This window comes from Theobroma cacao, chromosome 3 (genome assembly GCF_053813885.1).
Source record: "Theobroma cacao isolate CCN51 chromosome 3, ASM5381388v1, whole genome shotgun sequence".
NCBI classification, from domain to species: domain Eukaryota; kingdom Viridiplantae; phylum Streptophyta; class Magnoliopsida; order Malvales; family Malvaceae; genus Theobroma; species Theobroma cacao.
The window spans coordinates 46126796-46152338 of record NC_142641.1 but is presented as its reverse complement, the minus strand read 5'-3'; the positions used below and the strand labels follow the sequence as shown (position 1 = coordinate 46152338).

The 25543-nt window shown below is 36.0% G+C and overlaps 4 protein-coding genes across 5 annotated transcripts; 2 read left to right on the top strand and 2 right to left on the bottom strand.

The window, feature by feature from the left end:
- Positions 1-1035: 1035 nt before the first annotated feature.
- LOC18606843 (uncharacterized) lies at positions 1036-3784 on the bottom strand. The gene has a single exon (XM_007040686.3). The coding sequence runs from the start codon at positions 3611-3613 to the stop codon at positions 1211-1213; it is 2403 nt and encodes an 800-aa protein (XP_007040748.3). The 5' UTR covers positions 3614-3784; the 3' UTR covers positions 1036-1210.
- A 1761-nt stretch (positions 3785-5545) lies between these two features.
- LOC18606842 (putative disease resistance protein At4g19050) lies at positions 5546-12690 on the top strand. 2 transcript variants are annotated; one of them, XM_088804486.1, is made up of 5 exons: positions 5546-5636; positions 5756-5824; positions 6347-6415; positions 7910-12421; positions 12572-12690. In XM_088804486.1, exons 1-4 carry the CDS (start codon positions 5627-5629, stop codon positions 12367-12369), a joined length of 4608 nt encoding a protein of 1535 aa, XP_088660612.1. In that variant the 5' UTR covers positions 5546-5626; the 3' UTR covers positions 12370-12421; positions 12572-12690. The 2 variants fall into 2 exon arrangements, with proteins under 2 accessions (XP_088660612.1, XP_017972644.2); XM_018117155.2 differs by having other exon boundaries at positions 5750-5824.
- Positions 12691-17230: 4540 nt separating this feature from the next.
- On the bottom strand, positions 17231-18397 carry LOC148763879 (uncharacterized). Its single transcript, XM_088804640.1, has one exon. It carries the CDS (start codon positions 18395-18397, stop codon positions 17231-17233), a length of 1167 nt encoding a protein of 388 aa, XP_088660766.1.
- Positions 18398-22305: 3908 nt separating this feature from the next.
- On the top strand, positions 22306-24501 carry LOC18606840 (cystic fibrosis transmembrane conductance regulator). Its single transcript, XM_007040683.3, has 3 exons — positions 22306-22657; positions 23454-23630; positions 24099-24501. Exons 1-3 carry the CDS (start codon positions 22592-22594, stop codon positions 24306-24308), a joined length of 453 nt encoding a protein of 150 aa, XP_007040745.3. The 5' UTR covers positions 22306-22591; the 3' UTR covers positions 24309-24501.
- The last annotated feature ends 1042 nt before the right edge of the window (positions 24502-25543 follow it).

Genomic DNA, 25543 nt, shown 5'->3' with positions numbered 1-25543 from the left:
TTTTACACCTATGATGAACAAGGGTGGAAGGGGAAGCGTAGTTTTATTAAGATTCTTGCCAACCTCACTTTATTTACCTAAACCTGTGAATCAAGCATGTGCGACAGAATCATTATTCTTCATTGAGGATGTTAATTTGATATGTAGTGCTCACGTTTTATATATCTTCTTACTTGCTCCATATAAGTTTGAAATATCTTATTTATTTTTTATGAAGCACTTAATATGACATTTTTTTCTTACTTAATCCAGTAACGCCTTTGTCATTGTCGACAATCCTGCTTGTTTATCTTCCGAATTCTTTTGAAATGTTTGGATATCACACGCACGCACACATATAGGCGCACACACATTTATATATAAACATCAAAACTTATTATTTGAAAATTGTAACTATAGTTATAAATCATTTTAATATATGTTAAATTATAGATTACAAATTCTTTCAAGACATGGAGTGAGTGATAGGAGAAAAGACAGAACAAAGCATTGCCAAAAGAAATTTAAAAAAAAAAAAAGAAATGGAAAAAGAAGTGGTCTCCATTACCTCCTAAAAAGATGCCATTGCTGTTCTGCTACGTGAAAAATTGATATTGTAATAATTACATAAATTGAAATTATTTATCTTCCCTTACTGTTTGGTGAAGTGTTTTTTTTTTTTTTATAATTTTATGTAACGTATGTATAAATATATATATATATATATATATATATATATATATATATATATATATATGTTAAAAATCTCGTATTAAAATTCAAAATTTAAAATTTAAGATTTAAAAATTATTTTTTAAAATTTAAGATTTAAAAATTATTTTTTAAAATTTAAAATTTTAAAATATTTTTATTAATAGTATAAAATTAGATACATGATATAAAATTATGATAAATTCAAACATAACACTAAATAGAGACAAATTAAAGAATTTTTATTCATATGTAATAATTACATTGTAATATCTCTGTTCTTGCAAAGTACTGCGAAAGCAAACAAAAAAATTATACTACATAACAACTTAAATTACACTAGAATCACATTACAATATACGTTTATTCCTTGCCAAAGAAAACTTGGAGTTAATTCTGAACACCTATCACCGACCACCTACAACATAAATTTATTCTAAAAAGAGAAACACACTTAACATAAAGGAAATAGATGTTGGGTTCCATCTCCAGGAATCCAATGTAAGATTCACTGGATCGGTTACTTTCCCACGAGGAGTTTTGCTCTTGCATGTCCTTCGTTGATTTGGAACTGCTCCCCAAGTCCAAAGTGAGCCATCAGCAACCAGAAAAACGTAATAAGCTCTCCACCTTTACTTACCCGCTGAGCATGTGTGCTTGCTCTGCAATGACTTGCCGCATATGAGACTAATTCCACCCACACTCTGCAAATCAGCTTCCATCTGTCCTTCCTTTCCAACCTTTTTAGCTCTTGGGCGAGCATGCTTGCATCGAACAACACAGATTTGCTTCTGTCTCCCTTCACTGTCACAGGTTCGACATCTGTATTCACTGAAAGAATTTCTTCGCAGGCCTTATTGTCTGCGTTCGGTCGCAAACTCCGTCTCTCGAAGAATCTTTGAGCCTCGGCACAAGTGTCTCGATATCTTATTTTTCCGATGCCCGCCACTGCAGACATCATAGATGGCTGAAAAATTAGAAGATACAGCATGTAATCCGAGAGAATCTTACTGAATTCTTTTTCAGCCTCTTCCTCAGTGTCAGTGTTGTAGCAGAGATCAGTAGCAATGTGCCACAAGAGAAGGCTCTCGTCATATGGAACATCACTCACATATTTCAGCAACTTGCTACGATCGTTTGCCGAATCAGTATCCGTTAAAACCCAATCACCTCTGGCTGAGGATATCCTCTTTGCAGTTTCTGGGGTATCTGCAAACTCAGATTTAGTTTTTAGCTCCTCGAAGATAAATTTCCATAGCTCCAGGGTGAATGGCTCACTGGACACGTACATCATCTCATCCACCAAATCCTTAACGGGTTTGGTAATTTTTTTGAAAGCCCAGCTGAAAAATTGATTTACCTTTTCTTCAATACACTTTAAAAATCTAATGACTTTGCTGATAATAATGGAGCCCGGTAAGCCACTGCTATTAGAAGACACGACCTTATTGGGAAGAGAGGTGTTACACGGACTGATTTTTCCCTTGATCTTGGTCATGCCATCGCCAACTTTCTTTATGACTTTATCGATTCCCAACAGATGATGGATTTTTTCAAACATAATTACCCACAAACTGGGGAATTCATGGATAGTTGTCCTACGGCTTTTCAGGCAATACCTTATTAGGTTGTGTGCTGAAATGGATCCAGACCACCTTCGAAACCCAAGGGGAGTAACCAACGCATGATGGCGATGGTCAGAATTCTGTATCCCACATTTTTTACAGCGGTGCCACCGGGGCTTCTTGAGAGCAAGGAAACCACCGAAGAAAGCAGCAATGGGCCTACAATATGGACTTTCAAGGTACTTGAATATAGAAGCAAAAGTCCGATCCGAGAAAATGAGCATGAGGAACGCTACCACATCCAGAGCGACGGCGCCGAGGAGCAAGGTGTAGGTGATTCCTATATCAACTCCGTGGAATTCATCTTTTTTCGTTTGGAAATAGAAGATTCCGAGAGTAGCTAGATTCGCCGCAAAAGCTATGAATCGGAAAATATATCCTATGGTAGAATGCACAACTTCCATCTTGGTATAGAGAGTCCCATACAGGAAGTTGAGTTCGACCTCAATTATCCTCAGAGCGTCTTCGGCTGTCCTCCTAGTGAAGAAGTCACGGCTCTCATCACGCTCTCGGAAGCTGAAGATGAGATCGACCACCAGTCCCTTGAATATTTGGAAGTAGTCATAAGCATAGTGCACTACTTCGAGATGATTCAAATCGCCTTCCTTGGGTGGAACATCAGAAGCCTTGGATTCTTTATCAGGTTCTGGCGTCATATTTATTCGCGTTGGAAGTTTGGCGTCTTTCTTCGAAGCGTATTCCTCCATAAGCTTGGCATAGTTGGGCCCAGGATCCGGATCTTTGAGCATGGAATCCCGAAACTGGTCCAAGCTCGCAAGGAACAAAGCTCGTGTCCGCTCGACGTACTTGATGATTCCAGCGACAAACATGAGCGCTGTGGGGATCCATAGATTTTCGTTGGGAAGCGATTGGACAAAGACGTAAAGAACAGCTCCGGCCTGAAACCCGAGGCTAAGCAAGTGCCTCAGCCACAGTTGATTATCTTCAAGAGCAAAAGCAGTAATGGTATCAGGGCCGCCAAGGTGTAGTAAAAGAAAGGGCGCCCAGAATGCTAGCAGATCAGTGCTCTCCGTTGGATTGGGCTGATTACGATTGTTGGATTGGTTGCGTTGGCTGTTGGAGATGAGACCAACAGCAAAATTGGCAGCTGCGTCAGCCAACAAGTAAGCAAACCAGATGAGCAAGATCACCCATGTTTTCCTTGCGGATTTTCTGATTGGCGCCACAAAAATCAGCACGACCTGCAACCAGAGACTGAACAAAATAGACCCTCGTATGTTCCATTTGTCCCAAAGCTTTTTCACACCAAAAGGGATGGTTAGAGAGATGTGGACCATATTTTCCCTCTACACTCTTTTCCTTCTCACTTCACTCTTTAAGCACAACATAGGGAGCGAGCCAAGTCAAGCCATTTTCTTTCCACTTTTTCTAATGGAACTGGCTCACTCTTGAGACTTGGCATGCATTGAGCACAATTTGTGTGGGTTGAATGGAGGTTTGAGTAGTATATTTAAAAACCCAAATTTTTGTAAATCTTTTACATTAAAAAAAATTGACAGCTTGTGGTTCCTTCGCACTTACAAAAGGCTCTGCCTCTTCAATATTTTGCCTTCGTCAACATTAAAGCTCATAATTTATAGACATAATTAATGATTTTAACAATTATAGATGAAATTGATTTCCTCACGGTTTATAACTGAAGGACAAGCAGCCAATAATTTAGTACTAATTATCGGGAAAGAAAATCATTATTGATTTTTCAAATGTTCCAATGCTAATTAAATTTTTTGGAGAATAATATTAGATTATTCAACTCTATTTTGTCATGATGAATCATTGCTTCTTTTTCAACCTAATATTATTCTTGTCTCGTACAATCAAAATCTTCAGCTCATTTAAAAAATAGTTATCTTTATATACGGAAACATCATACACTCTTAGTTTTTAAAGTAAAAAACAAATTTTAACTCTAATTAGATCTTGTATTCAAATTGGAGATTATAAAAATGAGGTCTATGAAAGAACTATATTATAATCCTAGCATTAATCTTGTTATTTTTGGATAAGCCTAAGCCTAGCATGATTCTTCACATGTTGCTCTTTGGCTTTTCTTTTCGCAACAAAAGCTTCCCTAAGTGGCATGAGACTTAGACTCTTGATCCCTACAAAAGCATTTTGGGTAAAAACGAGAATATTGCTGCTACTTAGTTGAGTTTCTTAAGCAAAGAATTGTCATGGTACACGTTCTTTTTCTTTTTATCTTCTTCCATCAGAATTGCTAACGACACAAGTAATTCTTATTCTTAAGAGAAGCCAATCAATCATTTGCTGACGATTGTTGAGTGATGAAAGGCAAGCTCGATCGGGAATATATAGATTGCTTGCTTGTTCGGGCATTCTTTCCTGGTCTTTTTTGCACTTTGCATTGTTCTTCGTAAAAGGGTACAAAGGGGGAATGTCTTCGGCCTTTAGAGCTTTAAAGCTTAGTTTCCCGATCAAGTTTGTTGAGCTTTACTCTACTTTCTATACGTACATTATTCTCCTTTACTTTGTGACTTTTTATTTATATATCTATTTTTGAAATATTTTGTGTACAAATTAAGTATATGTATGAATGCATAAAATAATTATAAAATTTGAAAATAAATTTATTTTGCTGACAAAAAGATTAAAAAAGATACTTAGAAGCCGAAAAACTTATTCGTAAATAATAAATCAATTAGTTTTTTTTTAAATTATCTAAAAAGAATTATGTACATAGAAAACCCACCTAAATGTTAAGTAAAAACTTGTACATAATATAAATCAGAAGCCATTTAACAAACCTTGGTATTAAAAAAGTTCTTCTCATAAGTTCCTTTAATTATATATAGTATAGATATAGAGTTCTACTAGAAAAGGCATGCGATTCCTTCAATAGGTTTTCTAAAATTTCCCACTTATTGCTGTGATTTTGATAAAAAGATTTATACTTAAAATTAAATATAATTAATAAGAAGAGAATTTTTATTTATTTACCATTTTTTTAATAAAACAGTGAGTATCACGGCTTGAATCTACAACCGTTAGTTTCTACCTAAATCCTACCTAAGAAGTGTGTAACAAGTTTGAAAGTATAACTTTTATCCAATAAAAATACTGAAGTATAAAGGTTTTTATGTAAATATAATATGTATCCATCCACGAAATGAAAAAAAAAAAAAAAAGGAAAAATTGTGCCCCCAAATTGCTATAAAAGGAGGTTAGAAGCAGAGGTATGAGCATCAAGAAAGGGACAGTAATCGGTGTTTGAGAGCATTTGAGAGACTGAGAGCTGTTTCTTGTTTTCTTTCTGTCATTCAACGCCAGCCATGGCTCAAGGTTTTTGTTCATTATCTTTAATTATTTCCTTATTCTTGCTTTATTAATCAATTTGATCTATTCTTTTACAAAATAAACTATGTAATAATTTGATGTTCTGAATGATTTCTTAGTGATAGGCAAAGACGAGCAAAGCATGAAAGGAAAACAGTCGACTGCAGGGGAAAAGCAGCCAAAGGAAACTCCAGGTAAAGCTGATCATTAACATCTTTTTCTTCAATCTTTATCCCTCCCGTCCTTAATTACAAGTTTCTATTGTTCATACTTGGTATAATTAGTAGCATCAAATCTTTTAGTATAATCTAATATTCAGAACAAATTTAAGTCACACATTATATTACTTGTGATTAATCTATTTTAAAAATTCAAGTCGAAGCAATCTTTTGTTCAATTATTTTACTAATGTTTTAATTTGTTTAAATCGATGTTGCAATCTTTTACATCGTGACTAGCATTTACATGTTTATCTTTTAAATCATTTGTGATACATTAATATAATTATTAGATTTAATAAAAAAAATTAAAGCAAGTCTGAAAATTGTAAAGTCTAGAGCTGTTTTTAGTTTTCTTTTTTGTCGTTCAACTCCGGCTATGGATCAAGGTTTTTGTTCACTATATCTTTAATATTTCATTATTCTTGCTTTATTAATCCTTTTCTCTACTAAATAAACTATGTAATTTGATGTTTCTGAATGATTTCATGGTGATAGGCAAAGACGGGCAAAGCATGAAAGGACAACAGTCTAATGTAAGTGAACCACAGGCAAAGGAAATCCAAGGTACAGCTGATAATCTTTCTCTCTAATCTTTAATCCCTCCCCTCCTTAAATCACTTTCTTTGTCTAATTAACCAAATCCCAGGACGACTCTAATAAGTTTCTAATTAGTAACATCAAAACTTAATTAACAGCCTAATCAATTTAAAAAATTCAAGTCTGAAGCAATCTTCTATTTAATTGTTGTAATGATGTTTTAATTCGTTTAAAAGTTTTATTGTTGCAATCTTTGACACCGTAACTAGCTTTTTATCTGTTTATCTTTTGTATCATTTGCAATACTTTAATATAATTATTTAGTTTAGTACAAAAATTAAAAATTGTAACATTTAGGATACATTCGTTTTATGTCTTTATTTTTTTATTTTTTGTTGGAAAATAAAAGATGAGAGTGAAAATGTATTTGGTGATTAATGGGAGAAAATATTTAAAAGCATCAATTTTAACTTTTTCGAAATAAAATGAAATCAAATGAAACTTCTCTTCATACACAAAATTTAAAAGATTTATATAATTAAAAATATTAACGAAAAAACAGTTCTAGCTAAATTGTAACAATTAATTATAGACCTATAAATCTACATAATTAAAAACAATAATGAAAAAGCACTATGGTAGTTGAAAATTTTTATACAGCTAGAGTAGATGTTTACTCTATGATGTATATGTATAACTTACATTGAAAAAATTCACAATTTCACACTATTGTTTTGCCGTTAAAGTCTAGATTAATAATATGAGAATTAAACAAATCAAATAATCCGACTTGTTAAACTAATTCTTTTATATATACACATCTAGGGCATCTAATATTTCAATTAGATAGCTTTTTCTTTCTTTACATTTTTTAAAATCTTAGCTAGATGTGTCAATTATGGGGTTTATAGAAATATTAATTAGTAGTTGTATGGTATAATCCCAAATTCCCAATTGTTTCTTTTTTTTAAAAAAAAAAATTCTATTCAATTGGATAATCTTTGAGTTCGGCTCAATTTTGCTCAAAATGGGTTTCTTAGGTTATTTTTTGATATATGTAAAAGCCAAAAATTTGTTCTCCCTGATTTTTATTTTGTAAGAGATTATTATTTTTTTAATATATTTTTAATTTTATAATCTTTAAATATCAAAGACGATGTTGAAAGTCAACAGAATATGTGATTGGCTATTAATTAATTTGTTGATATCTAAGCAGATGATTTTATTTGATATTTATCGCGTACGGTTTGATCTTATACCCAATAATAAAGTATCATATCTTTTTTAAAAAAAATGTCTATTCTTTTCTAAAATAAATAACAAACATTGTCCATTATGCATGAATATCAAACTCATTTACCTTTTCAAGCAAAAAAAAAAAAAATAGACTTGCTTGAAATAGTTTATATTCTAAATTGTGAGAGATATTACAACAGATTTTTCCTCGTGATTTTGTAAGAATCCTTTAATTTAAATTAATTATATATTATGAATTCTAATTTGCTATTTTTTTTATGCCAGAAATGGAAATTACGACTGCAAAAGCAAACAAGGATGACGCAGAGAAGTTATTTAAGCTGTTGGAAAGCGGCCATAGTGAAGAAATAGTTGTCCTCGCTGGGAATGCAGGATCAGGGAAAACATGGTTGGCCCGAGAAATAACCAAGTTTGCAACCGGTGCCAAAGGCTCCTTCTATATGTCTCTTTGGATATCTCTGAATGAAAAGTTCGACGGCCTCGAGTCTCCTCTCCATTCCATAGCGCGCCAGTTGCTTATCCCGACCAGTGCCAATGTGAATGTGTGGGAAGATGTTGAATATGCTGATGATGCTGATAACACTGACGATAAGAAAAAGAATGTTGATGACTCGAAGGACCCACTGACGTTGAAGGTGAAGAATAAGCTTTACGAGGAGAACGAAGAAATGCGTAAGGCGAAGAGTGAAGCAAAACACACGTGTCTTCTACTGGTGTTGGATTCGGAAGGAGTGGTAATGACCAACGATTATGATAACGTCGTGAAAGAGCTTTTTCATTCTGATCATAATGTCAAAACGGAGCTCCAAGCTTCATTTCATTTCAAGGCTCTAATCACGACAAAGGAAAGTAAGGAAGCAGGATCTATCACTAAGGACACAAGGTCAAGGGTGATTGAGGTTCAACCCTTTTCCGGCGATGAGGCAGTGGGTTTCTTGAAAGAACGAGTTGGGAAGGAAGTTTCTGACTTTCCAAATTTCGAAATATTTTGTGATGCCATTAAAGAAAGGAGCAAGGTTCTGCCTGCTCAAATTATTATGTTAACAGAAGCCTTAAATCAAATTGCAGAAGATGGTCCTGAAGCATTGGAGCGTGCTTTCGATATTGCAGCCCTTAACAGTCTGCGGCGTGCTGACAAAGATGACAAAGCCCTTGTTCATTTTGCATATGAAAAGTTGTCTGGCGACTGCCTGATTGATTGCTTTTGGCATAGCTGCTACTTCTTGGAGAAACATGGTGCTGTTAACTACAACGAGTTGATCACTCACTGGATACTGGAAGGCCATCTTGATCTTGTTGTTGGTGTCAAGAAGGCTTACGAGAAGGGATACAATGTCATGATGGAGCTTATAGATCGTGGCATGCTGAAGATGCGAGAACCCAATCTTATTGTTTTGGAAGGAGGAACGCTTCGTCTGGAGGATCATAGCTGTCGTGGATTATTTGGGAAATCCAAGTTGGGGCTGGCTAGCGTGCTTGAGGGTGACAACAAAAAAGTTTTTGAAAGAATGGCACCAGCTGATGGCATGATAAAGACAGTGCGAACTGATAAGGAAGGAAAAACGGTTTCCTCACTCCTGATTGAGGGAAGCTATCTATGCAGGGAAGTCCCTGACACATTCTTTCAAGAAAAAGAGCACCTCAAAGTTCTGGCCATTTTTAACCCCAGGCTCACGTTCCTCCCAAAATCCATATCTAAAATGGAGAATCTGCTTGTGCTTGTGCTCAGAGACTGTTATCTGCTGAATGACAATATGGAATGCATTGAGAATCTCAAAGCATTAATTGTTCTTGAGATATCTGGTGCACCCGTTCTGAAGGAACTGTCAGAAGCACTTTTTACAAACATGAACCAACTTCGAAGCCTCAATCTATCTGCACTCAGAATCAAGTCATTGCCAGCAAGTCTGTCCAACCTGACTGAACTACGCAGGCTCATCCTTAGACAGTGTTCTTGCCTGGAGACTCTGCCAAAGCTAGCAAAGCTCAAAAACCTTGAGGTAATTGATCTTTCTGGATGCTCCTCTTTGATAAGGATCCAAGAAAAAAGTTTCAAGTCATTTGAAAAGCTTCGAGTCATTGATTTTTCTGAAACCAAAATTGAGAAATTACCAATTGTTCAGACTCTCAAACATTTAACACTCCTTTTGGCTAAAGGATGTGATCATTTATCTGGACTGCGCCTAATGAAACTTCTGCCAGACGTTAAGGTTCTTGATGTTTCAGGTGCCACTAGGATAAAGGAAATACAGTATGACAGCTTTGATGGCACTGACAACCTTAGAATCCTTGATCTGTCCAAAACCGAGATTAGATTTTTACCTGACAGCCTTGGCAAACACCTCTGTGATCTCAAACTGAAAGGTTGTTCTAAGCTTGAAAAACTTCCAAGCACAAGAGCACTTACAGAACTAGAGTCTCTTGATCTTTCCGAAGCCTCCAGTCTGCAAAAGTTTCCAGACGGATTTTTTGAAAATTTGTCTAGTCTTCAGTCCCTCAACCTCTCACATACCAAAGTTAAAAGTCTTCCAGCTCTTTCCAAACTTCACAACCTTCAGCGCCTTTTCCTACAAGGTTGTTTGTTTGAAAACCTTCCAGAGTTGAAAGAACTTACTAGCCTTGTGGAACTTGACCTCTCAGGTTGTGAAAGCCTGGTGAACTTGCCAAGCTTGGCCGATCTTAAATATCTTGAGATTATTAATCTTTCCAGTTGTAAAGCTCTGTCAGGAATAGATAAATCCTTCCAGCACATGGCTTGGCTTCAGGTACTCAATGTCTCAGAAACTCAGATTCCATCCTTCCCATCCCTACCCAATCCTAGCAAACTCCGGTCCCTTATTCTAAGGAATTGCACCAAACTAGAAGAATCTCCAGATTTTCAAATCCTGGTAGAACTTGAGCAGCTTGACCTACGTGGTACGAGCTCTTTGAAGGATATCAAGGCCGAATCTTTCAATCAACTGGCTCAGCTTCGAACACTGAAGTTATCTAAGATTGCACTTGAAGGCATGCAATCTTCACTGTCAGCTTTGACGGAACTTGATGTTTTGGATCTTTCCGGAGAAGCTGTTGAGTCTTTGCCATCTCTGGGCGATCTTAGCAAACTACGGCAGCTTTTGCTAAGAGGTTGTTCGAGCTTAAAGGAGTTGCCATCATTGAATTCTCGTCTAGAGGTGCTTGATCTATCAGGAACCAAGGTAAAGAATCTGGGAGAAAAAATTTCAAAGTTGACTAATTTAAAGCGTCTTCATCTACCGGAGAAGGTGATTGAAGAATTCAAAGGGAAGATCGTCAAGTTCCTACCATTGGAGGTAAACTTGGATCGGTGTTGTATCTCTGAGCCTTCTGAGATTCGTAAGGGGGGTGAGCAACCTTCTATAGTTGTGCATGGCACAGAACTCCTCCAAAGTTTGAAGAAAGATCCTAAGTTATTGGAGAGTATCAGTTCTATTTCCTCTGTTCACTCTGTTAAAACACATGGCAGAGATGAGGACAATTACGATCACAGTCGTAGACAAATCTTCAGCGATATCTACTCCATGATTAGAAAACTTCCTCTTGAGGCCAAAGATGGACAGTTTCTGGAAATCCGAGGATTTGATGATTATCCCACTGATATTGAGTTTGTTCTTGAGCACGCGAAGTATATCATGTTGGTTGAAAATCAATTTTTGAAAAACTTGTCTGATTTAAAGCCTGATAGCTTGAAGAACATGAAAGGATGTTGGCTAGAGAGGTGCTCCGGAATGGAGAGTATTTTTGCTAAGGCTGATCTTGAAATGGAAAAAACCCTTGAGATTCTGTGGATTTCCAACCTTCCTAGTTTGAAGAGTTTGTACCAAGAGAAAGTGCAATCCCTGAGTTTTGGGAACCTAAAGATTTTGTACATTGATTGCTGCCCAACACTGGAAACTGTTTTCTCATCAGAGCAGCTGCCAGAAAACCTGGAAACTCTCCAAATTATGTTTTGTGATAACTTGAAGAATTTGTTTGGAGCTAAGGATTCAGCCAAAAGTGAACCGCAAACCACAAGTTCAGCAGACAAGGAAGTGGATACCACGAGTTCCACAAAGAAGGAAGTGCAGACCACAAGTGCAGCAGACAAGGTTCCAGCCAAGAAGGAAGTGCAGACCAAAAGTTCAGCAGACAAGGTTTCAGCCAAGAGGGAAGTGCAGAGCACAACTTCCACGGACAAGGAAGTGCAAACCACAAGTTCCGCAGACAAGGAAGCGCAGACCACAATTTCCTCAGACAAGGAAGTGCAACCCACGAGTTCAGCTGACAAGGAAGTGCAGACCACGGCTACCGCAAAGAAGGATGTGCAAACCATGAGTTCAACAGACAAGCAAGTGCAGACCATGATTTCCGCAGAAAAGGAAGTGCAGACCACAAGTAGAAGCAATCTCAAGCATTTGCATATATCCCATTGCCCAATGCTTGAAACTGTTTTCTCATCAGCGCAGTTGCCAAAAAGCTTGGAAATTCTACGAATCAAGTGTTGTGGTAAGTTGAAGAGTTTTTCTGGGCAGGAGTTGATCAACTTGGAATTGCCAAACTTGCACACATTACATCTGTTAGAACTGCCAGCTTGGACTGCGTCCAGCATCAGCCTAAAATCAAACAAATCAATTCCAAATGTTGAAGTTAGTCCCAATATACCTGTAGAAAAAAGTCTCAGGTCAGGAAATGCATCAAAAGAAATCACTGGAGCTGATGAGAATTGAGATTTAATGGAAGACAAAAGGCCTCGAGCAGGTTGGCCATGTGTAATTTCAGGTTCGTTAATTATAGCTCCCCTGCATCTTTGCACTTCATATAATACTTCTCATTACTGTTTAGCTAGCATTCTACTGCTATCATTATTTTAAAATTTAAATAAACAAATATCTTGTTTGAGCTAGTTTCTTCTGTTCTGATCCAATACAGAAATACGAAGTGGAGTGTACCAATTGAGGAAAAACTAAGAGGAGGACAGCCTAGAAGGTTTGATCATGTGGAACGTGGACAAAAGAATCTTAGGTAAGTTGGATTGATTTGTTCAAGTAGAGAGAGGAAAGAGAGGTAAACAGAGACATGGATTGAATACAGAGGGAGAGAGAGAGAGAGAGAGAGATTTGTCCTCTTTAGATATTTCGGTGACTTGATCCACTGTGAGAATAAGTTTCTATTTCCTACCTAATGGATTAATTTTACCTAATGATCGTGGGGTTAGAAGCTAAAACTGTTATACATAGTCCATAGGTAGGTATATCCTAAAAGTTGATATTGTTCAAAACACATAGGAAATTCATGTAGATGGAAAGCTCTAAGGGCTTGATGAGCAGAATGATCTCTATCTTGCAAACGGTCATTTGTGACTTCGGGTCTTTCTCTGTTTTACATTGTACACAATGGGCTCATTCCTACTTATATTACATACAGTTTCAGTGAAGCTTAAGAATTTAATACCTACTGCAACCATGTGTAGCTCCCTAACTACTCTGTTTTCACTTTCTGAAGCAAGGCTGTCTCTGTATACTCTGCATAAAAGATTATTTTTCTGGGTTAAGCAAACCTTGTGATTTGACTGAAAAGAAGCTCTAGCTGTATTATTGGGTCACCGCAAAATCAAATATGCCCCAATGTTGGCACATAACTGAGTTGGTTAATTTTGAGTGAATCTTCAGGATATTTTCCTACACAATGTGCATGTACGTGAGCCACACTTCAATACAACCCATGCTATGCAGGCATTAATCGTTTAAGCATCTTTGAAAGCGCTTTTTTTCTTGCCTGGATAATAAGTTGTGATCTTGATTATGCAATCAATTTTGTGTTTTTCTAGGTTTGATGAGATCCCTGACTGTTTAGTGCCCAAAATTCATTGTGAAGTTGTTTTTATGCAGGGGTTTCCTCATTTAGCCATACAATCAGAAATTAATCCAAGCTGCAAGCTGCTTCCTATGAGTTTACAAGCCAATAAATGCTTTCCAGGATGAGATGCATGTTAAAACTTTCCATTCTTAGAACCTGGGAGTGAAGCTGCTTACTGCAATGTCATATTGTGAAGGAGATAAGTGCCTTGGAAGTGAAGATCTTGCCTTTTGTAAAGTCTGATAGAATTGCAAAACTCTAAATCTTAATGTATTAGAACTTTCCCGTGTGTTTTCAAGACTCTGAAAATTTCCTGAATGTATTGTTTAGTTTAAGCTTTTGAAAGTATACCAGAATTATAGTTTGAGTCCAGTTTCCTGCTTCTGAAAATTTGTTATTCAAGGCTTGGAAAGCTGCTCTTTATTACTTGCAGTTATGGAGTTATCTTGATCTTCCGATTCCTCCTATTTTTCTTTTTTTACTAGTAATTCTCTTTTCAAAGCGACACTCCTCTCTGTGCCTTTCTTAAGGAGTGCAGATAGTGAAGAATGGTGAAAACCCAACAAAAAAATAAAAATAAAAATCATTCTCATTCAGCCTTCTATTTCTGACATGTTAGCAGCATGTTGTTCAAACAGCACTGCAAAATCCTTTTAAAAAAGTGTACTTATCCATCTCTAACAGTCTTAATCCTATTATTCTACTCCTTTTTCTTCAAAAGAAAATCATTTTACAAAGAAGGGATGATGTTTTCACGCCATGGAAACGGCCCGTGAACCAGTAGGAGCAGTTTCCAGCAAGACAGATCGCCTGTGGGACAGCTAAAGCGTAGACATTAGACCGCAAGCGCCGATTATTGTTGTTCCTGGATGAAACCTTCACCATTTCTATTTGTTTCATTTGTTTTGACACCTTCCCTGTTGGCTTTATTGCATAGAGATGTATGGCATCTATTACTGAATTTTGCAATGGCTTGTTAATTGCTCTTTTAGGGTTCTTGAGAGATTTGCGTAGATATAGATATAGGTTGTAGGAATTTCAAAGGCCAACTGTTGCAATTCAATAAAACAGCTTGTAAATTTGAGGAATCATTAGTTCACAAGACAAATAAGCAAATTGCAAAAAGACAGCGTGGTTTCAATTTTCTTCACTGTAACACTTTATATTTTCCTTTTACTAATTGCTCCCTTGCTGATAAGTTTTATTCCCATAAAGGCTTATCTCATTCATTTTTTAGTAAATTTATCAAAATACTTTTAAGTGTGAACAAATTAAATTGAGGGTATTTTGATAATTTTATTATGTAAAATTAACGGTTTAATCTTTTTCATGAATAGGACTTATCTGTAGAGATTAGAGAGCTAATTGAGAAAAAGAAAATATAATGTATTATATGATAAAAGTTTAAACCATAAGAGATGGAATTGGAGATTATATTTATAAAAATCATTTAATAATCATATAAAGTTAGTGTTAAAAATTACTTTTAAGTGTAAGAGAAAAAAAAAAAAACCAAAGTACTCTTATACATATAAAAGCAAATAATTAAAAAGTCTTGAAAATTAAACTCTTTTTAGATAACACCAAATGCATAAATTTATTTGTGTGTTTATATATAAATTATGTTTGGAGACATGCTATATTTTAGTTATTTAATTACCAAAAACTTAAAAGTGTTAAATAAATGTAATTGCTGAGAAAATAAAGGGAATAAATATATTGAGGGTAAAAAGTAGTGATACAAAAGAGTATAGAAGTGAGGACAAAGATATTAAAGGGAGAAAAGGAACAAGCAAAACAGAAAAAGACACTACAAAAAAATTGAGTATTAATCACATTTTATTTATAATGCATCTAAAAATTTATATAATGAAATTAGATCTATAAAAATGTTCTAAAAAACATTAAAAAAAAGGTGTTATTAAAAATATTTTTAGTAGCATATTTTAAAAAATGTGCTATTTAAGTCAAGTTTGTTGTAGTGAGAAATAGTTAATGACAAATGAAACAAAATGGAAAAGAAACAAATGAAGAGAACCCAAGGAAAATACTAGAAAAAATTAATGAAGAAAAAAAGAAGAATTAAGAATAAAGAATGAAGGAGAGAGAGAAGCAAGAGCAGAATTAAGAATAGAAAATAAAAGGGAAGGAAAGCTATAAAGAAAAGAAGAAAAAGAAAATGGAATGAAATATTATAGATAAAAAGAGAGAGAAGGATGAAGAGTAAGGAATAATAGAGAAAATATTGACAGAGGGAAAATAAATAAAAAAAAAAAAAGAAATGAGGAGTAAAGATGAATAAAGGAAATAAGAGAATAAAGAAAAAAAAAGCAAAAAAGGGTGATGAAGACAAGAGAAATAAAGGAAAAATAAAATGAATAATTAAAGAAGAAGCAAATAAAAAGGTAAAAGAGATCATGGCCTTCTAAAATATGTTTTCATTTACAATATGGGCTACTGGGTCGGCCACATTTGCGAAGGATCCTGAATCTGGGCTCATTGGGCTTTGGAGAGGTGTGTTGCTGGGTTGTGGGCCCTTTTAAGCATTGCCTGGGCTTGGTGCTCCTCTTGTTGGGCTATTGCTTGGGCCACTGGAGATTTCCCTAATTACTTCGGGTTGGGCTCCTATTAGGTGGCCTTTCCAGTCCATAGACAGCCCAATGCTTCTATATTCATTGGGAATTGAAGAACTAAATGGGTTGCATGGTCACTTTGGTTGCAAAGGGCCCAATAATCTCTTCATTTGTCATTGGCGCTTTCCCTCTGCCCCTCGTACGTTGGCTCTCCCCTGCATCCCTAGCGTCATCTGCTTCCATGGGACATGGGTGGTTTTCTTTGGATGAGAATTCAGAAGAGGAGCTAGAAGCACAGTCAAATTCTTTCCATTTAGACCAACCTGGATAGTCTGCAACACAATCAGGAGCAAATTCTTGTACGTTAATAGAAAAAAACTGGTTTCACACAGCAAGATGAATCTACTCATGAATGGTTTGCAAACTGTTAGTTGTGATCAGCATCGTGGACCTTTCAAAGGATTGAAACCTCATTGTTTCATCCCCTAGACAGATGAGCTCACCCCATAATTTCGCAATATTGTACAAAGTTGTCCTACTTCATGCATGAATGGGGATCCGTGAACAAGAAATCCAACATCTCCCGGTACTAATGCCTGAGTTTGGACAGCAGACATCTACCTTGTCAAACCATTTTTCAAGCCATGACCAATTCCCAGCTTTGTCTTCTTCAAATTTTACCTATTTCAAAATAAATCAGATCATGACAACCGACAACACGCCTGATGGATATCCCATTCCTCCCATCTTCCCGCATCAATTTTTCCACATCTTCAGGTTCACTGTATTTTTTGCAAACACCTACAAGAGCTCTTTCAAGCCAATGTAAGTTTTCATTCTCAAGGAACCCAGAACATATCTTGTATCCCGATGGGCTCGGTGGAGGCAGCAGCGTGGCATCCGGTTGTTCAGGTTCCCCTTCTGTCACGGCCTGCAAGTAAGATTTAGATCCCCGCACACTATTAGCAGCGGACCCCCTGATATTCGAACGCCCAGGATCAAAACCCAAATTTTGGGATTTTAATGTATCTCTGTTTCTATCATCTAAATTCACCTGAGAATTGGGTTGAGCTGAGCACGTGGTCCCGTCTGAGCATCTTGTGAACCTGAGCTCAGTGATTCGTCTCTCCGCCGCCAGTAAGTTTGACGCGAGTTGTGTTTAGCTAGGTAAACTCCTAGCTTGCAAGCCCTTACTTTTACATTTGTACCACCGAGGCCTCCTGAGAGCAAGGAAGCCCCTGAAGATAGCAGCCAACGGCAATAAACTAATTGAACGAACAGGGCTCTTGATGGAAGCAAAAGTCCAATCGGAGAAAATGAGCATGAGGAACGCTACAACCTCCAGGGCAATGGCACCGAGGAGCAAGATGCAGGTGATTTTGACATTAAATGGATCGTATTCATTTTCTTCTGCTTCAAAATAGAAGAGCCCAAGAGCCGCTAAAACCGACCCAAAGGCTATGAATCGGAAAAGATAGCCTACAATGGAATGCATTACCTTCATCTTGGTATAGAAAACCCCATTTATGAAGGTGAGTTCAACCTCTATTATTCTTAAAGCGTCTTCCGGTTCCCTCGCTAAGAAGAAGTCTCGGCTCTCCTTGCGCGCGTGGATACTAAACATGAGATCGACCACAAGTCCCTTGAAGGTTTCAAAGAAGTGATAAGCATAATGCACCACTTCTAAATCATCCAATTTGCCTTGCTTCGTTTCCTTGACTTCTTTTTCAGGCTCTTGTACCATAATTATTCTCGTTGGAAGATTGCCCTCTTTCATAGAAGTATATTTCTTCATAAGCCGTGCATAGTCGGGCCCAGGATCTGGTTTCTGGAGCATGGAGTCCCGGAATCTGTCCAAGCTTGCAAGGAACAAAGCATAAATCCGCTCAGCATACTTGATAACTCCGGTAACAAGCATGAGCAATGTGGGGACCTGCAACTTGTTTTTGGTAAGAGATTGAATGAAGACATAAAGAGCAGCTACGGCTTGGAGGATGAGGCTAAGCGTGTGCCTTAGCCAGAGTTCATTATCCTCAAGAGAAAAAGCTGTAATGGTATCAGGACAACCAAGGTGTAGTAAGAGGAAGGGAGCCCAAAATGCTAAAAGATCGTTGTCTTCCGTAAGGCCAGAAGGATTAGATTGGATGCGTTGGCTGTTGGTGATGAGACCAATAGCATAATTAGCAGCTGCATCAGCGATCAAGTAAGCACACCAGATGAGCGCAATCGAGGGTCTCTTCCTTGTGGACATTCTGAATGGGACGACGAAAGTCAGGAAGCTCTGCAAGAAGAGGCTAAACACGAGCCCCTCGGATATTCCATTCATCCCAAATCTTCTTGATGAAGTATAGAGCAATAGTTAGAGATGGGATGAGCTTAATCATATCCTCCCACTCTCGTTTTCTTCTTCGGTTCACTCTTGTTTTTTTTTTTTTTTTTTTTTTGGAAAAGCTCACTCTTAGGTTCACTCTTGTTAGCAGTAAACCAATAAACATAGGCATCAAGTCATTTCGTCTTCTTATATCAAAAGAGTGGCCCTCGCTGTCTCGCTCTTGCCTTTGTTTTACAAGGGAAGGAATCGTGTTTTTGCTACAGTCATTTTCTTATATTTTTACTTTGTTTAATTAATCACTAAGCATTAATTAAGAAAATAAGTTAGAAATCTAGGTATGATTTGATCTATTTAATTACCAACCTCTACCAATCTATTGATTTTATCTTCAATTTTAATTTTTTATTTAATCATCTTAACAGAAAACTTCACAAATTGCATCTAAAGAGAGTATACTAATCAACTAACTAATTGTTCAGCTTTCATAATAACTATGAGAAAAACAGTATATTAATGAAATATAAAATGAAGAAAAAATGAGTGAGAATATGGAAAAATTGAAGATGAATGGGAAAAAATATAACTAAAGAAACATAACAAAAGGTACCAAGAGAGATTAAGAATTAATCTCTAACCAATTTGGTATTCTTTCGAGGTCCTTTTGCACTTTGCACTTTGATATCTCTATCCAGTTTGTCGAGCTTTATTATACTATTTCTATAACATTCTTTTTTTCTGTGTGTGTGTTTATTTTTTTTAATTATATATTTATTTTTTAAAATTTCAACGTGTACGTATTTCTTCTGTGAATGTAAGTATGTATATTCATTTTCCGACGAAGGATGAGGTCGAGTGAAAGGCAAGCTTGGGAATATATAGATTGCTTGCTCGCTCGAGCATTCTTTCGAGGTCCTTTTGCACTTTGCACTTTGATATCTCTATTGAGTTTGTCAAGCTTTATTGTACTATCTTTGTGTTATTATCTTTTTCTTTGTGTGTGTTTCTTTTTTTTATTTATATATTTATTTTTTAAAATTTTAATGTGCACATGTTTCTACTGTGAATGTAAGTATGTATTATGTATATTCATTTACTAATGAAGGATGAGGTTGAGTGAAAGGCAAGATCAAGAATATATCGATTTGCTTGCTCACTCGAGCATTCTTTCTAGGTCTTTTTGCACTTTGCACTTTGGTATCTCTATCGAGTTTATCGAGTTTTATTGTACTATCTATATATTATTCTCTTTTTTTCTTTATTTGTGTTTCTTTTTTTTTATTTATATATTTAATTTTATAAAATTTTAACATGCACGTGTTTCTTTTGTGAATGTGAGTATCTATATTCATTTGTTGACGAAGGATGAGGTCGAGTGAAAGGCAAGCTCGGGAATATATTGATTGCCTGCTCGCTCGAGCATTCTTTACAAATCCTTTTGTACTTTGCACTTTGGTATCTCTATCGAATTTATCAAGTTTTGTTATACTATCTATATGTTATTAATCTTTTTCTTTATGTGCGTTTCTTTTTCTTATGATTTATTTATATATTAGAATTTTAATGTACACGTGTTTCTTCTGCACGCATGAAGTAATTACAGAGTTGAAAAGACAAATTTATTTTTCTAATAAAAAGATTAAAACATACTTAATTAAAGCCAAAATAAAAACAGAATTTGTAAAGAGGAATAATAAATTGACAATTTTTTAAAAAATAATTTAAAAAAGAATTCTGTATATATCCAATTATGGCTTGAATCTACAACCCTTTTCCAATTAAATCCTACCTAGGAAGTGTGTTTAATTCTAAATTATACATTACACATAGGCTATACAATTAATATTTTTAAATGTAATGTGTAGCAAGTATGAAACTATAACTTTTATCCCAAAAAAAAAAAAGAAAAATTGGGCCCAAGTTGCTATGAAAGGAGGTTAGAAGCAGAGAGTAAGAGCATCAAGAAAGGAACAGTAATTGGTGTTTGAGAGCATTGAGAGACTGAGAGCTGTTTCTGGTTTTCTTTCTGTCATTCAACTCTAGCCATGGATCAAGGTTTTTTTCACTATCTTTAATTATTTCATTTTTCTTGCTTTATTAATTAATTTCAGTTCTTCCTTTCCTTTTCAAAGTTATTTCACCAAGTTTTTCTCATTCTAAATTTTCAAAAACCCGAAAAAAAAATCATTTTCTCTAAAATTTAAACAATCATAAATTTAGTAACATTATACTCGATAATTCTATCACTTGTAATTATCCAATTAATTATAGTACTATAAATCTATATAATTAAAAAAATTAATGAAAAAGCACTATGTATAGTGGAAAAAAAAAATTGTACAGCTGGTATAAGGCAATTGTACAGCTGGTATAAGGCAATGTTTTTCCTTTTGGCCAGGCGTATAAGTTGATGTTTACTCCATTAATATATAACTTATAATGAGAAAATTCATAATTTCACACCATGCGTAGCTCTCTGACTTCTCTGTCTTCACTTTCTGATGCAAGGGTGTTTCTGTATAATGTGCATAAAAGATTATCTTTCTGGGTTAAGGAAACCTAGTGATTTGACTGAAAGGCAGCTCCAGCTGTTGCATTAGGACATCAAAAAATGAACCATGTCCCAATGTTGGCACGTAAATGAGTTGGTTACTTTTGAGTAATTCTTCAAGATATTTTCCTGCACAGTGTGCATGTACTTGATCCACACTTCAATCCATCCCATGGTAATTTTCTCGCCTGGATAATAAGTTTTGATCTTGATTATGCGATCAATTTTGTGCTTTTCTAGGTTTGATGAGATCCCTGACTGTTAGTGCCCAAAATTCATTGTGAAGTCGTTTTTATGCAGGTGTTTCCTCATTTGGCCATACAATCAGAAATTGATCCAATAAATGCTTGCCAGGATGAGCTGCGTGTTCAAACTTTCTGATTCATAGATCCTGGAAGTGAAGCTACCTGCTTACTGCAATGTCATATTGTGAAGGAGATAAGTGCTTTGGAAGTGAAGATCTTGCCTTTTGTAAAGTCTGATGGAATTGCAAAACTCTAAATCTTGACGTATCAGAACTTTCCCGTGTTTTCAAGACTCTGAAAGTTTCCTGAATGTATTGTTTAGTTTAAGCTTTTGAGTGTATATAAGAATTATAGTTTAAGTCCAGTTTCCTGCCTCTGAAAATTTGTTATTCCAGGCTTCGAAAACTGCTCTTTATTACTTGCAGATATAAAGTTTACTTGATCTTCCAATTCCTCCTATTTTGCGTTTTTACTAGTAATTCTCTTCTCAAGCGACACCCACTCTCTGTGCCTGCAAATAGTGAAGAGTGGTGAAAAACCCAAAAAAATCAAAATCATTCTCATTCGGCCTTCTATGTCTGACATGTGAGCAGCATGTTGTTCAAACAGCACTGCAAAATCCTTTTCAAAAAGTGCACTTATCCATCTCTAACAGTCTTAATTCTATTATTCCACTCCTTTTTCTTCAAAAGAACATCATTTTAGAAAGAAGAGATGATGTGTTCACGCCATGGAAAAGGCGCGTGAACCAGTAGGAGCAGTTTCCAGCTAGACAGGTTGCCCGTGGGACAGCTAAAGCATAGACATCGGGCAGCAAGCGACGGTTGCCACTCGAAAGCCACCTAACCAATGGAAACCAATCTCCGGGCTATGGTGCTCAATTCTTAAATAAACAATTTGGCCAAGTTTTAGGCTAGGATCTCAGTCAACTAAACAGCTTTAAACTCCACTAACCAGTTGCCTCTTTCTTGTCCTCTTCCACATGGAGTCTCTCGAGTGGCCTTATCTTGTCTTCGTCAGCAGCTTTTCTCTGCTGACTTCCATGTAGTAAATAGTACTAACAATAGTAAAATATTTGTAGTAGTTTTCGACATTAAAAAGATTGTGTTTTTTTAGAAAAAGAAAAGCCAGAGAATCCCAACAGACAAAACCCATTACGCAAAGCAAACTAAAACAAAGCAAAGCCTAACCAAAAGCCCCCACTCTTATCATATTCTCTCTCATTCTCCCTCCTCATCCTTAGCTGTAGAGAGATAAACTGTAACATCATTTGAGTTTGCAATAAATAACTCTGGGTCTCAGCTGACTTGAATTTTTTTTTTTGTCTACAAACGAAGCTAAGATCGGAGTACCCTTTTGTCTGAATTAGAGTTTTCCATAGGTGGGAAAAACAACATGGTTGGTATTTTTTCCAGATTTTCTGTTGGCAGGGCCGGTCATCGACGTTCCCAGAGTGCTCTTGTAAGAACTCTTCTTCTTTTTCTTTTATTTAGTAATTTTTCTAGAGGTTTGTTTTAGTGGAATCTGGAACATGTGAATCTAAAGAAACCTTTTTTTTTTGTATATTTTGTTGGGTCTTTTTTTTTTTTGGATTAGTTAATTGAGTGTTCTTTATTTGGATTGACCTGTTTATACGGTCTAATTTTGATTTTTCTTTTTAATTTATTGCTTCCTATGCTTTGATTTGGGCCAAACATTGGTCTTTAGAAGTTAGATGCTAAGCATATTCTTGGTTATGTTGGAATTGGTTGATGTACTTTGAGATATCATGCCTTTATTTTGTGATCTGACTATTTCTTGTGATTCTTGTTAAGACTTCAGTAATATGGTTTAATTTTGACCTTTTTCTTTTCAAGTAGGTTTAATTTTGGGATTTCTTGATAGAATTCTGTCATCATGTGCCATTGTGTACTTGATTTGATGAATACAAGAGATATGAGCTAAACCCAGATGTCCTGATCAGTAATATGTTTTATGGTGATATATATAATTATAGATGCCTGGTATAGATGCTTTTGGGTTGTCGGGCTCTTTGGATATTCAAACACCCTATTAGACTAAGTTCTGCTATTGTAGCAGGAATTTATCTTTCTTGAATTTCTTGTTTTTGCTCAATATAATTATGTTGAAAGCTTGTTTTCCTTTTTATGTATCCAGCTCCTGAGTCCTGCCATTTGCTTTAAGTGCTTTTGCACTTCTAATAGGAGTTTTAGCTTCTTATCGCAAATGACTAATGAGTTGCTATTTGTGGGTGCAGGAAGAAAGGGAAGTTATGCCCCCAAATCCGGATGTTGCAGCTTCAGCTACGGCTGCTACTGCTACTGCTCATGGGATTGAAGTAGCAGTTGAGTTTAAGCCAGTCGAACATCCGATTGAGCCTTTGGACAATGACCAACCAATTCAATGCCCACTGCCTGAACCGTCAATTCTAAATGTAAGCTTTTGAGACTTGTTTTTGTTTTCTATGTTCTTAACCAAGTTCTTTACCACAGATTGCACTAACTTAGAGAATAAAGTTACGAGACAATTAAGACTTTCTTGTTAATTCATTAAAATATAGGTTTAGTGAGTATCTATTAGTCCAACTGTTGTTGATGGTGGTATAAGGAAAATGGTTCTTTTGGACTGCATCTTAACGATAGGTCCTACTATTATATAGTCTTATGGTAAAAGAAACCTTATTTTAAGTTTATGAGGTTCATACCATTCACAGGTTATCATTTTCTGGTATGCATGGTTATATATAATGAAATGACCGTGTAGGTTCTCAAAGCTAGTGATAGTTGACGTCTTCATTCATTTTTCATGTTGGTGGTCTGGAATTGTACAAACCATCTCTTATGAACTTGTTTAATTGTCAGGAAGTTAAAATTCATATACATTGTATATCCTTTGTCATCAGGATGGAAGAATCTGGAAGGAGCGAGTATCAGCTAGCGTAATAAGGAGAGGTGACTTGCCAGTTATGAAGGACGGAGACAGCCTTGAATCTGAAGCTACTGGAACAAAACCCCGACCAACTCACTCTAATCGCTTGATTTTACCTTCTCTGAGTGCCCCAGAACATAATTTCTTAAACCTCCTTGAAGAATGTAATGCATCTGGGATCTAAAGCCTGGAACTAAATCTTGGTTAGAGTTCAACTCGGAATAATTTGCATATATAAGTTCAAAGTGTATTTTATTTTTTGGCACCTATTTGGTTGAATATATAGATCATGGAAAGGTTACCCTCACACCTGTACATCTAATAAATGGCATCAAAATATCAGTCCACTCACCCTACTGATCTATTACTCTTCTCCATATTTGTTCTTGGATGAAATCATCACCATTTCTATTTATTTTATTAGTTTTAACACCTTTCCTGTTGGCTTTTTTGCATAGGAACTGACTGCAAGTGTAGTAACCAATTATTTGGATTGGGTAGTATTTTGGTTTCCTAATCCAGTTATAGGCTTGAAGCAAAGGAGATTGTCATGAGTTTGCTAGGCACTATGGCATCTATTATTGCACTTTGCAATGGATGAGCATGCTTGCCAACTGCTTTTTTGGGGTTCCTGAGAAATTTGCTTAGATATAGATATGTTGTAAGAATTTCAAATGCTGACTGTTACAATTCAATATATAGCTTGTAAATTTGAGGAATCGTTAGTTCAGAAGACAGATCAGCAAATTGCCAAGTCAAGACGATCAAACCTCCTTGGAACTCTGTATGTCAGACCTATTGCTTCCATAACTTTAGCCATACAGTTTAGCCATGTGTGGTTATCCACTTTCTCTCTGTCTCTCTCCCTCTCATTTATGTATTTGCTTTATTAAAGTCAATTTCTTCAACCCCCTCTTTGCCTTTTCCTTTTCTTGACATAGTCAGCAAGGTATCGGATGAGGGCTTTTTCACTTTATGAGTATCGTACTTTGAGCTCTTATCAAGCCATTCCATGGTTTTGCAAACCAGAAGAATGGGGAAGCTTATCCACTTTTTCGTGGTTTGCTGAATTTACAAGCGTTGCTTTTCCCTAACTTACCACCCCCCACCAACCACCAATCACCAAGCCAAAGGGGAAAAAAAACAGAGAAAAATATCAGCTATTCTCATATTCATTCATCTCTACACAAGTAATAGCTGGGTCCTTTCTTTGAATTTAACAACCTGAATGGGAAATATTCAGAGCCTACGAGGTAAACTCGGAAGCATCAAAGAGAAACAGCTATAATAATGGTATAAGCCAACCTGGAAACTTGTAATTCTACCATAGTACAAAAGGGAAAACATAAGCAGACAAAACAGTCATTATGATACACAGTTCACATGAATCTATACAGGCAACTTGGGAAGCCGAAGTGG

What these genes read in the sequence shown, in the direction of transcription:
- LOC18606840 (XM_007040683.3), top strand. Translation starts at nt 22,592, where the DNA reads ATGGTTGGTATTTTTTCCAGATTTTCTGTTGGCAGGGCCGGTCATCGA. An exon ending in GACGTTCCCAGAGTGCTCTT is followed by an intron (nt 22,658 to 23,453) that starts GTAAGAACTCTT and finishes TTGTGGGTGCAG; the next exon opens with GAAGAAAGGGAAGTTATGCC. An exon ending in CTGAACCGTCAATTCTAAAT is followed by an intron (nt 23,631 to 24,098) that starts GTAAGCTTTTGA and finishes CTTTGTCATCAG; the next exon opens with GATGGAAGAATCTGGAAGGA.
- LOC18606843 (XM_007040686.3), bottom strand. Translation starts at nt 3,613, where the DNA reads ATGGTCCACATCTCTCTAACCATCCCTTTTGGTGTGAAAAAGCTTTGG.
- LOC148763879 (XM_088804640.1), bottom strand. Translation starts at nt 18,397, where the DNA reads ATGAATGGAATATCCGAGGGGCTCGTGTTTAGCCTCTTCTTGCAGAGC.
- LOC18606842 (XM_018117155.2), top strand. An exon ending in GCAGCCAAAGGAAACTCCAG is followed by an intron (nt 5,825 to 6,346) that starts GTAAAGCTGATC and finishes TCATGGTGATAG; the next exon opens with GCAAAGACGGGCAAAGCATG. An exon ending in ACAGGCAAAGGAAATCCAAG is followed by an intron (nt 6,416 to 7,909) that starts GTACAGCTGATA and finishes TTTTTATGCCAG; the next exon opens with AAATGGAAATTACGACTGCA.